Source organism: Balaenoptera acutorostrata, chromosome X (assembly GCF_949987535.1).
Source record: "Balaenoptera acutorostrata chromosome X, mBalAcu1.1, whole genome shotgun sequence".
NCBI classification, from domain to species: Eukaryota; Metazoa; Chordata; class Mammalia; order Artiodactyla; family Balaenopteridae; genus Balaenoptera; species Balaenoptera acutorostrata.
The window spans coordinates 90,798,520-90,809,424 of NC_080085.1; the positions used below are offsets into that span (position 1 = coordinate 90,798,520).

At 51.8% G+C, this 10,905-nt stretch overlaps 1 protein-coding gene across 1 annotated transcript; it reads left to right on the top strand.

The window, feature by feature from the left end:
• Positions 1 to 286: 286 nt before the first annotated feature.
• Positions 287 to 9,913, top strand: LOC130706293 (nuclear RNA export factor 2-like). Its single transcript, XM_057537680.1, has 20 exons — positions 287 to 481; positions 2,112 to 2,280; positions 2,712 to 2,895; positions 3,129 to 3,282; positions 3,892 to 3,975; positions 4,091 to 4,195; positions 4,311 to 4,391; positions 4,530 to 4,599; positions 4,745 to 4,833; positions 4,953 to 5,060; positions 5,247 to 5,356; positions 7,156 to 7,192; positions 7,575 to 7,643; positions 7,727 to 7,782; positions 7,926 to 8,033; positions 8,140 to 8,198; positions 8,307 to 8,422; positions 8,518 to 8,560; positions 9,131 to 9,203; positions 9,742 to 9,913. The coding sequence occupies exons 1-20, from the start codon at positions 287 to 289 to the stop codon at positions 9,911 to 9,913; spliced, it is 2,082 nt and encodes a 693-aa protein (XP_057393663.1).
• The last annotated feature ends 992 nt before the right edge of the window (positions 9,914 to 10,905 follow it).

The following is a 10,905-nucleotide window of genomic DNA, read 5'->3' on the forward strand; positions in this document are numbered from 1 at the left end:
CACCATACATAGACCACATGCCCTTACTGCTCCCTTTAAAATGTGAATTTTTCCCTTTCATTGCTGGATTTTCCTGAAAACGAGTTGGTTGCCTGGCATTCTCCAAAGGTCACCAATAAGGTTCCTCTTTGTTGTTGCTATTGTTGATGAGTATCATTATGAACTCCTGGCTTTTGAACATGTTGGTGGGCTTCAAACCATTGTTATGTGGTGTTGAGCAGAGGAGTGAAATGATTTGACTTGCGCTCTGCTGCTGGGTTGAAAGCAGACAGGTAAGGGAGCCAGGATGAAAGCAGAGGGGCCAGCTGGACAGCAGTACAGTCCAGGAGATAGATGTTGGTATCTTGGCCAGGGTGGTGGTAATGGAGGTGGTGAGAAGTGGCTGGCTTCTGGACATACTTTGAGAGAGGGGCCGAGAGAATTTCCTGACCAGTTGGATGTGGAGTGTGGGAGAAAGAGAGCACGCCAGGCCCCCTCCGAGGTTTGGGGACCGAGCAAGTGGCATTTGTGGGTCCAATGCCCTATCTGTGTTTACTTTCACTTCCAGTGCCACACAGGGAAAGTCCCAAGGTTGTGAGTAGCAGGACTGCCCTGACAGCGGGCCACACAGGGAAAGCAACGGCTCCTCAGAGGAGTTCATCTGAGGCCTGGTCGTAATCACTCCATCGTGGAGTGATCAGCCCTGGATGGATCTTTACTCGTAAGCGTGCCCTGAGACAACATGGAATAGTTAATGTACAAAAGGCACAGCCCACAAACCTGGAGAGCCTTAAGTATTACAACCCAAAGGAAGCTGGTTTCTAACAGTGTAATTACCATAATCCTCCCTCCCCACAAGCCACTGGTATGATTATCTGCTGGTTCCCTGTTTCAGTGGAATGTGTTAAAAATAAAATACCCTTAGTGAATCCACCTATGGGGAAGAGAATTGACACGATCTTATTTCTGCAGGTGCCGAAAAACTTCCAAATCTTTTCCCATGGTGAATTAGATATGTTGGAGGGGAGAATTTGTGGGCGGAGGGGTGAACAGCAACACAACTCCTAGGAGTGAATATAAGGTGAGGTATACCCAGGACACTTTCTAAGCGTGCCTGTTGGTTCAGTATCCAGTACAGTAGATGTCAGAGTAAAGAAAATGAACAAGAGCCAAAGAGAGGCCTTACAGAATGATGAAAGGATCAGTACACCAGGGAGACATAAAGATCCTAAATGTGTACGCACCAAACAACAGAGCCTCAAAGTACATGAAGCAAAAACTGGTGGAGCTGAAAGGAGAAAGAGCCAGATCTATAATTACAGTGGGGGCCTTCCACACCCACCTCCGTCTTAGCAAGTGACAGAATTACCAGAGAGAAAATCAACAAGGATATAGGAGACCTGAATAACACAGGAAACTAACGAGATCTGCATGACATAAATAGAACAGTCTGCCCAACAACAGCAGAGTACAGTTTTTTTCCCTGAGGGTCTCTGTAACATTCACCAAGTTAGACCATCTCCTCGACCATCAGACAAGCCTCAGTAAATTCAACAAGAACTGAGGGACTTCCCTGGTGGTGCGGTGGTTAAGAATCCGCCTGCCAGTGCAGGGGAAACAGGTTCGAGCCCTGGTCAGGAAGATCCCACATGCTGCGGAGCAGCTAAGCCCATGCGCCTCAACTACTGAGCCCACGTGCCACAATTACTGAAGCCTGCGCGCCTAGAGCCCATGCTCCGCAACAAGATAAGCCGCTGCAACGAGAAGCCTGTGCACCGCAACGAAGAGTAGCCCCTGCTAGCCGCAAGTAGAGAAAGCCCGTGTGCAGCAACGAAGACCCAACGCAGCCATAAATAAAGAAATAAATTTATTTAAAAAAAATAAAAATAAAAAAGAAGAATTGAAATCTCCCAGAGTGTATTCCCTGGCCACGATGGAATCAAATTAGAAACCAGTAATAGAAAACAAAAAGAAGAATCCCTAAACACTTGGAAATGGTGGCTGACACATCATTCCAGGTTATCATTCACACCCTTGTTATAGAAGAGCTGAAGTGAGGAAGAGTTGCCTGCTGAACTGAAAGGCATTTCAGGCTGGCCCAAAAGAGAGCTCACCCTGGCTCTTGCAAACAGAGTATTGTTCAGGGCAAAGCTGGAGGGAGGGAGACAGTTCAGGAGGCTGTGACATCAGTGCCACCTGACATTAAAGCTCCTAGTGCACTGGCAAAGGAAGTCCAGCTAGCTTGCTGGTTGTTAGTGGAATCGGTGTGGTGGCTGATTGGATTTGGGAAGCACGAGAGAGGTATTGGTGTGGTTGTTGGAAAGTCCTGAGAGAAGGCAAGATTCGGGTGCCTTCCTGGTACATATATGACTGGTGTCCAGTCTAACCCATGGACGCATACACCTCGGTTCCTTATCAGTCCTGCTCCACTGTGTTAAAAGTTTCAAGGCAGTTGTCCTCTCCTCCCTCCTCCTTCTCCTTCCTCTTTCTCCTCCTTGTCCTCCTCTTCCTCATCCTGCTCCTCCTCGATTCTTCCCCTGATAGTGCCATCTGTTGGGTAAGACTGTGCTCTCTGCACAGGCAGAAGATTGTCCTTTCTGAGGTTTGTGGGATTGGTCCCTTAGGCCAAGTTGGCACTTTGCCTGCCCTACCATCCTGTTACCTAAGACATGGTACACGGAAAGTGCACCACAGATGTGTCTTCAAACTTGTATTTTTGTTCCTCTTTTCAGAATACAGTGATGGTGGTAGACCACCTCAAGGAAGAAAGAAAGGTTGTAGTTCTTTCCCAGGTAATTCTGGCAAGAGGAGCCCTCATTATGAACACGGTGGGGGTGAGCCTCAGCCCTCACACCTCCAGGAGGATGATGGAAACGTGGTGAAGAGGGATGTCCAGGAGGACCCCGAAGTAAGACAGTAAGTGACCAGGCAGCAGGGTTTGTACACAGCAGCCCCTGGGACTATGCACCTCTCTCACTCTCCGTGGACTTGTTTTTCTTCTGTCACTGCAAAACTGAAGCATGCTAGAAGTGAAATAATGGTTGAGCAATCCTAATTGTAGTGCTGGTGTCAAAGAGACGAGGGTGTACAGAAGACTTTCTTAGCACGTATGGCCACTCACCCTCCTTCTCTCCACATCCCCCCTGCAGCTCTCCCTGTACCATCCCAGGCAACGAGAGGACAGTGGGATGGCACAGTGAAGGCCACATGCATATGACTGTGTGGGGAAACAGAAAACCTCTGGAGAGAGAAATGCGGGAGAACACACAAGATGGAACCCCAGGGAGCTGGTTCAGGGTCACCGTGAGTATCCTGAAAAATGTATGGAATGTGCAGGAGAGAAAAGTCAGGGGGAGTTGTGTTGGGCTCATGTTGAGATGCTGGTTTATTTCACTGGGGACAGCTTGTAAGCTGTCCTTTTTATGACCAGGAGTTAACAATCTTGTTCATCTAAGGGCAGATTCAGAGAAGCAGTGTAAAGGGAACAGGCTGACTGTGAGGAGAACAGAGGAGCCTGTCTCAGAGCAAAGATGGAAACTACTGCCAAGGATATGGAGCAACTCCACATTGGAGGTCTCAGTTTGGCAAGCTGAGTGTGGGAGATGGAGGGTCGAGCCTCTGGAGACCTTGTCTGAGGGGCAAGCAGTGTCTGCACTGGGTAGGATCTCCTGGAAATTTATAAAAGGAAGATCATCTCTGACACCTTGATTATTTGGAAGAGAGCTTGACTGGAGAGAAAGAGTATTTAGGAAATCCATATTACACACACCCATAAGAAATCATGCCAGTGGTCCCTTCTTTAGAAACCCTGTCAAGCTCAGTAGAAGGCCGGAAAAGAACAGGAAAAGGTTCGTCCTCCAGCCTAAATTCCCTGTTGTCTGTCCTCTCTCCCATCCCTTCTTTTCATCCTAGATTCCTTATGGGGTAAAGTATGACAGGACATGGCTAATGAACTCAATCCAGCGCCATTGCAGTGTCCCCTTCACTCCAGTGGACGTAAGAGAGGATGCCGAAGCCAGACGCGTGGGCACAGGGAAGGGGGAGAGAGAGACCTGGTTCAGCAGGGTCTGTTGGCTTCTGATACTATTGCTGTTGCATTCAATCCCTGTAGTTCCACTTTATGCACACTGGGGCTGAGTTCTTTGTCCAAGAAGCTAGCACTGCCTCTGCATTGATGGATGTCAGCAACAAGATTTGTGACGAGGAGAGCCGAAAGGTGTGTGTCGCGGGCATTACCTGTACCTCATCCTAAGGAAGGAGTACAGGCCAGGGTCTGGTTGTCTTCTTGGAACTAGAGTTCCTGGTGCTTACCCCACCTCTTCTTCCTGCAGATACCTGTGTTTGTCAGCCCCTCCGCTGCTCCCTACTCTGTGCAGGATAAGTTGAAGCCAGAAGAAATGGAGCAGCTAAAAGTAATGCAGACTCAAGGCATTTTGTGTGCCAGCTCTCAGACCCACCTCTCCTTCCTCCAGCCCCCCGTCCCCCTCGCCCCTGATTTCCCTGCCACCGCCACAGCCTCAGAGCGGCTCTCTCCATCTCTCTCTCCGCAGCTGACCTTGAGCAAACGATTTGATGTCTCCCAGCAAGCTCTTGACCTCCGGAGGCTCCGCGTTGACCCAGGTACGGCTGACAGCAGTAATTCTAGGGTGGGCGATGGCAGAGGGGTCTTCCTGGAGGGAGACTTAGGGATGGTAACATGGGAGGGGCTGGTGCTGACCCCAGACCCCACTCAGCCATCTGATTCCCTCCCATCTCCTTCCTGAAGGCTTGTTGGGCCATGATATTGATATAATTCTGAATCAAAGAAGCTGCATGGCTGCCACCCTGCAGATCATCAAAAAGAATTTCCCTGAGGTGAGGCTGTAGGCCCAGTGCTGGTATTAGGGTAGGGGGTGGAAGAGATTGGGTGGAGGGCAGATTTGTCTCCAAGGTCCTAGATAGTAACCTTCACTCTACCTCTTCTTGCCCCAAAGCTGTTGTCCTTGAACTTGAGCAGCAACAAACTGTACCAGCTGGATGGCCTGTCTGACATTATACAGATGGCCCCCACGGTCAAGATCCTGAACCTCTCCAAAAATAAGGTGAGAAGAGGGAGCCAGATCAAAGTTGGGTTGAGAGTGGGGAGGGGGCGTGTTAGTGGCCATCAGAGTGATGACAGGAGGCAGGTGAAGGTACCTGTTGGGGAGGGAGGGCGCTGGGGGTGCAGAGAGCCGGATGTCCCTCTTTCCCTGGGATTCCTTTTCCCTCTTCCGCCCCATATTTCTCAGCTGAAGTATCTGTGGGAGTTGAGGAAGATTAAAGGGCTGAAGCTTGAAGAGCTGTGGCTGCAAGGGAACCCATTGTGTGGCACCTTCCCCGACCAGTCCACCTATGTAAGGTCAGTGTGAACACCCTGTCACCCTTCCTGGTGACCTTCACCCGTGGGAGCCTAGACTATCTGTGACAGTGCCCCTTTGCCAAAGGTGGCAGCCCTGGTCTTCTGGGAGGATCAGAGGCCCCACCTTCTGCTCTCTCTGTGCCTATCACCGGTGAGGAGTTTCCTTCCCCTGACCTGCTCACCTCTGCAGGGGCTCTGGGGTCTGTTTCCAGCTCTCTGCGCCCAGCTATGTTCCGCCAAGGCCTCCCAAGAGTGTGCCGCAGGAAGCAGGGCTTCTCCTCCTCACCAGGACCAGGAGCGACCAGCCTTGATCCAGATGCTGGCGCCCTGGACTGAGAAGGGTCCTCCAGTCCAGGGCCTCTTGCTGAGAGAAGCCTTCCTTCTTCGTGCTGAGATGGCGTTTGCCTCCCCCGTTCTGAGAGGGGCCCTCTTCCCCTTCCTCCAAAGGGGTCCCCCCTCGTCTCCCAGGTTGACATGGGGGCTTTCCTGCGCCATGCTGAGGGCTGAGGCCGTGGGTGGCTGCTGTCATGACATCCATTCTGCTGGCCCAATGCCAGGAGCTGGACCCTCCTTGGGAAAAAGCAGGGCTCCTTGAGTCAAGGGGCCAGACGTGGGCCCCCGCCAGTGATCAGAGGGCTTCCTGAGGCAGGAGTGGAAGGCAGAGGGCAGAGGTGGTAGAGGAGACAGAAGGACAGGGCTCTCAGGGGCACTTTCCATCCCTCCCTGCACACGTCACGTCATCCCATCTGGTCCTTCACAGGAGCCCTGGGCAGCCTGAGACAGGTACGGTTCCTCAGATAAAGAACGAACTCAGACAGGTGCAGGGGTCATCAGGAGAGAAGACGGTGATCATAAGAGTGGGCCACGGATCCTCAGCCCCATACTGAGCTGGGACCTGACCCTTTCCTCATTCTGGGGGAGATGTGCCCCCACGGTGGCCCTGGTTCCCATGCCCAAGTCTGGCTGAACTCACACAGGTGACAAAGTTTCAACCAGCATCCAGTGGGGCCCCAGCCCAACATGGGCATATTTTCCATTCCTACCTGGTGTGTCTGGGCGATTCTGGGGCAGGTGAAGAGCCGCAACAGGGGCGCCGTTTCCCCTTTCTTCTCTCTTCTTCCCTGACCCCGACCACGGGAGAGCTCCTTTCCCTTCCCTTTGTTTTCTCTCTCTCCCTTGTCTCTGTGCCCCTATGTCTCTCTCATCTCTCCCCTCCTACCTTCACTCCCTTTCTGCCTTCATCCCCTCCATCTCCCTCCCTGAGCCCCACCTCACTCACCTCCCTGGCCCAGCATCCTGGGCCATCCCTGGGGGGTGTCCGGGTCTTGCCAGAGTGCTGGACCCCCAGTGAGGTAGCAGAGCCCCGGGCTCCCACCCCATTCCCTCTTCTCCCCACAGCCTTCAGTGGGGCCCTGGAGGAAGGAAGGGAGGAGAAGGAAGCCCTGCAGTATGGGTTTGAAATGCTGCTCCCTGTGGCACTGGAGAAGGGAGTGCGAGTAGCCTGGGTGGAAGCTACCCAGGCGAAGGAGAGGAAGGGAGGGAGGGAAGGAATATTAAAGTGAAGGTATTGAGAGAGATGAGGAGACAGTGCCTTTCAGACAGTAAGCTGACAGATGCTCAGTGCTCAACAGGGAAGTGGACCGAAAACCCTTAAAATCAGAAGCAGAGGTGGGCAAAGGGCGCTGCTGGATGGGCCAGAACACACTGATCTCTGTTTATGGTATGACTGTTTTCACTCAAAGGAAGCATTGCAGCCTTGAACTATCAACCACCTCTTCTCTATTTTTGGTTTTGGACAGGGCCATCAGAGAATATTTCCCGAAGTTGTTACGCCTGGTAAGTGCCTATGTAAATCATTGTCTCTTATGAATGTCGGTGGCCTCTGCACCTGCCCTCAAGCCCTTTGGGTCTTGCCTAGATCACATATTAGCATCAGAACCTTAACCATTTTGGGGGACATGGACTCCTGAAAATGACATGGTTAGACTTGCTGGAAAAATACCCATAAATATACACACGCACACACACAAGTTGAATATAACACTAGAGACTTCCAGGACCTCATGATGAAGACATCCAGTGTAAGCTTTCCCATGGAATTTCCAGGGCCCTTTCACACCTGACCTCTGACCCTCACCCTCCTGGGCCCATCCTTTTCCCGGATCATCCAGGGCCACTCCCCTGGTCTCCACTCCTGACTTCCTCTTCCCTTTTCCAGGATGGCCAGGAGTTACCGTCACCAGTTACCGTTGAGGTTGACACTCCCTACGAAGTAAAGCCCTGCAAGGTGAGGAAGAGGATCAAACAACATTTGGGGTGTTGCAGGGAGGCTTTATCCACTGCATAGTCTCAAATGCCATTTGATTCCAGGGCAGCTACTTTGGATCTGATAAGCTGAAGAGACAAGTCCTGCAATTCCTGCAGCAGTAAGTACCTCTGGGAAGCTGAGCAAGGGGGGAGGGCGAGGACAGGTGAGGCCACCTAAGCACAGGTCTACTCAGGGGAGTTTCCGAGTCTCATGTGAGGTCCAGACCACAGAGGTAGACTGTCCTTATTGCTCCCCCCTCAGGTTCTACTTGATCCATGACTATGGAGACCGACAGTGTCTCGTGGGTGCTTATCACCACAGGGCCTACTTCTCCCTGACCATTCCCTTCCACCCCGAGGACCCAGCCCCGTGAGTATCACAGCACAGGCTCTGCTCCTGGGCCGTGTGCCTCCCCAGCAGACACAGGCCAGCTCCTGCAAACACCCACCACCCACTGTTGCTCTTTGTCTCCTAGAAGCAGCTTGTGCGAGTACTTCAAGGACAGCCGGAATATGAAGAAGCTCTCGGACCCCTGTGAGTGTGTGATGGGAAGACTGGGTGGGAAAGGGCGGTGAAGGGGTCAATCATAGGGCCCAGGGTGTGGCAGCCCCTGACCTTCGCTCGCTTCCCCTCCCCTCACAGACCTGCGGGTCCAGCTGCTGAAGCACACAAATCGTGTCATTGTGCACACCCTCTGTGTGTTGCCCAAGACTCAGCATGACTTAAGCTCCTTCGTGGTGGACACGTGGTCCCAGACGGTGAGCGCCTGCTTCCTCCCTCGGGCGGGCCCAGGAAGCCGCAGGTGGGTAGGAGGTGCAGGTGGTGACTGGGCGCCTGGGCTCTTCCCTTTCAGGAAACGATGCTCTGCTTCTCCGTCAGCGGGGTGTTCAAGGAAGGTGAGTGTGTGTAGATCCCCTCCCCAGATGCCCCACTGCTGCCTCCCCCTGGCCAGGCTCACTCCCAGAACCACCCAGCTTCCCTGACCCCTTCCCTTCCCTTCCCCTCCCCTCCCCTCCCCTCCCCTTCCCCACAGTGTTCTCCAGCCCTCAGGCTTCCCACAGACAATCCAGGTCTGAGCTGTGTCCATGCCTGTCTGCCCTGCACACCCTGGGCGTTGGGGACACAGGCTGTGGAGTTTGGTGGCTCTCATCCCAGATACTTACTCTGAGAACTTGGGCTGTTACTTAACCTCTCAGTTTCCTCATTTGCAAAATGGGGTAGTAGTATCCACCTCTTGGGCGGCTGTGAAAAACGCATCCCGTGAACTTGTGTAGTGGTTGTCAGGGGCCCTGTCACTGGGCGCAGACTGCTCCTATAGTTGCCCTCCCCATTGCCGACACCCTGGCCCCCGTGAACAACTGCACTCTCAGCATGAGTGTCCAGTCACAGCCTGACTGGGGACCGCCGGTTGAGCGTGTACAGCACGTGTGGCTCTAAGGGGTACTGTTGTTTGTTTGCTGTTGAAGTGGAAGGAAGTTCTCAGGACTGTGTGCGTGCTTTCACCCGGACCTTCATCACTACCCCTGCCAGCTACTCCAGGTGAGAGCCCTGTTGTGAGCGGGAATGCCCATCCCCGCCTGCGCTCAGGGGCGTGGGAATGTGGTGGCGCAGACCTTAGGTTTACTCGGTATTGTGGAAAGCCAGCAGGGAGATCCCAGGAGCAGTCTAGCCTAGTGGTTAAGAAGAGCATGGGCTCTGGAATCAGCCTATGCGTTCTCTCCTTGACCCAACACTCACTCGCTGTGTGACCTTGGTCAAGTCACATGACCTCTCTGTGACTCAGTGTCTTCTTCCGAGAATGGGGATCAGAGCGTCCACCCCTTGGGCTGTGGTAAAGGGTAAATGCGAAATTGCCCGTGGGTTGGGGATAAACCTATAAATCGAGTGAAGGTGGTAGACAGTCTCTCCAAAGGTGGGCTCTGTGGGGAGGGCCAGAGGTACCAGTCAAGGAACCTGGGAGACAGACACAGGAGGGGCGTGGGAGGAACCTGTTTGCTGAGTGCCAGTGGGAGCAGAGTCAATATTGGGGGTGTGGGTGTCCATCCAGGTGTAGTCTGAGGGCCCATTTTTCCTTCAGTCTGTGCATTGTGAATGACGAGCTGTTTGTGAGGGACGCCAGCCCCAGTGAGACCCAGAGTGTGTTCTCCATCCCAGCGCCTACGCCCACCTCCAGCTCCATGCACACCCTCTCCCAGGAGCAGCAGGACATCATGCAGGCGTCCTCCATCCCACCTGAGGTGAACCTCTAGTGATCTCAGAAGTGAGTGCTGGGTTTGCGTGGGCATAGGTGGGAGCTGGGAGGAGTAGAGGGGTGATTAATGGGAACTTGAAGGTAATTATTTTACATCTATTTTTTTCTTACAAACGTTTAGTTGTGAGAAATTCCCTAATTTCATACTAATACCTTTCCATGTATTATAAAATACAGGTTTCCTATCTTATATACTGTTTTGAAACTTCTTTTGTTTATTATTAGTACCAGCATTTCCTCTCAGTATATGTGAAGCTACATTATTCTTTCTAAGATCAATATATTAAACAATTGAATTCCAGGAAGCCATAAGCTATTATTGATAGGCATTTACCTTTTCACTTCTTTTTCAGCATTACATGCTGTGGCATCTGCTCATTCTGGTACATACATGTTGGTAAACTTGAAGGCGTGCTGTTGTAGCATAGATTTAGCTGTGACGTTGTGTGGTCAAGTGTCTCCAGTTTGGTCCTAAGGGAGGTCATCTATCCTCCCCCACTACAGGTGCTTTCAGTACGATGACTAGACTATACCAGAACTAAAAAATTCTTTACTCATTAAAAAGTCAATTCTGAGAATTCAGAGATAAGAAGAAATAGACCTCTAGGGTTTCAGGAAGGTGAAGGCGGACAGAAGTCAGGTGCCCTGGGGTTGAAACTCAACGGCTGCTGGCTCTGCTGACATCCCAATTCTTTCTCTTTACTTTCTTCAGCCCAAGGGCAAGATTCCAGATGAATTTTGAGATGAGACCCTCATCCACTGACCTGGGATCTTGAGAACAAAACTCTGCAAATGAGCCTTTAGATGTCATTTTCATCCTCCTCATATTTGTTACCTCTCTTCTCTTAACTGAAGCCATATCCATGACTAAGCTTGCCGTCCAGCTAATCAGGAAACCAAAGTTTACCGTGTAGGCCTGCCAGTTGTTCTGTATTTTTCCCACGCATGATCCTTGTTTATCTTTATTAAAGAGTAACATTGCACATTGTA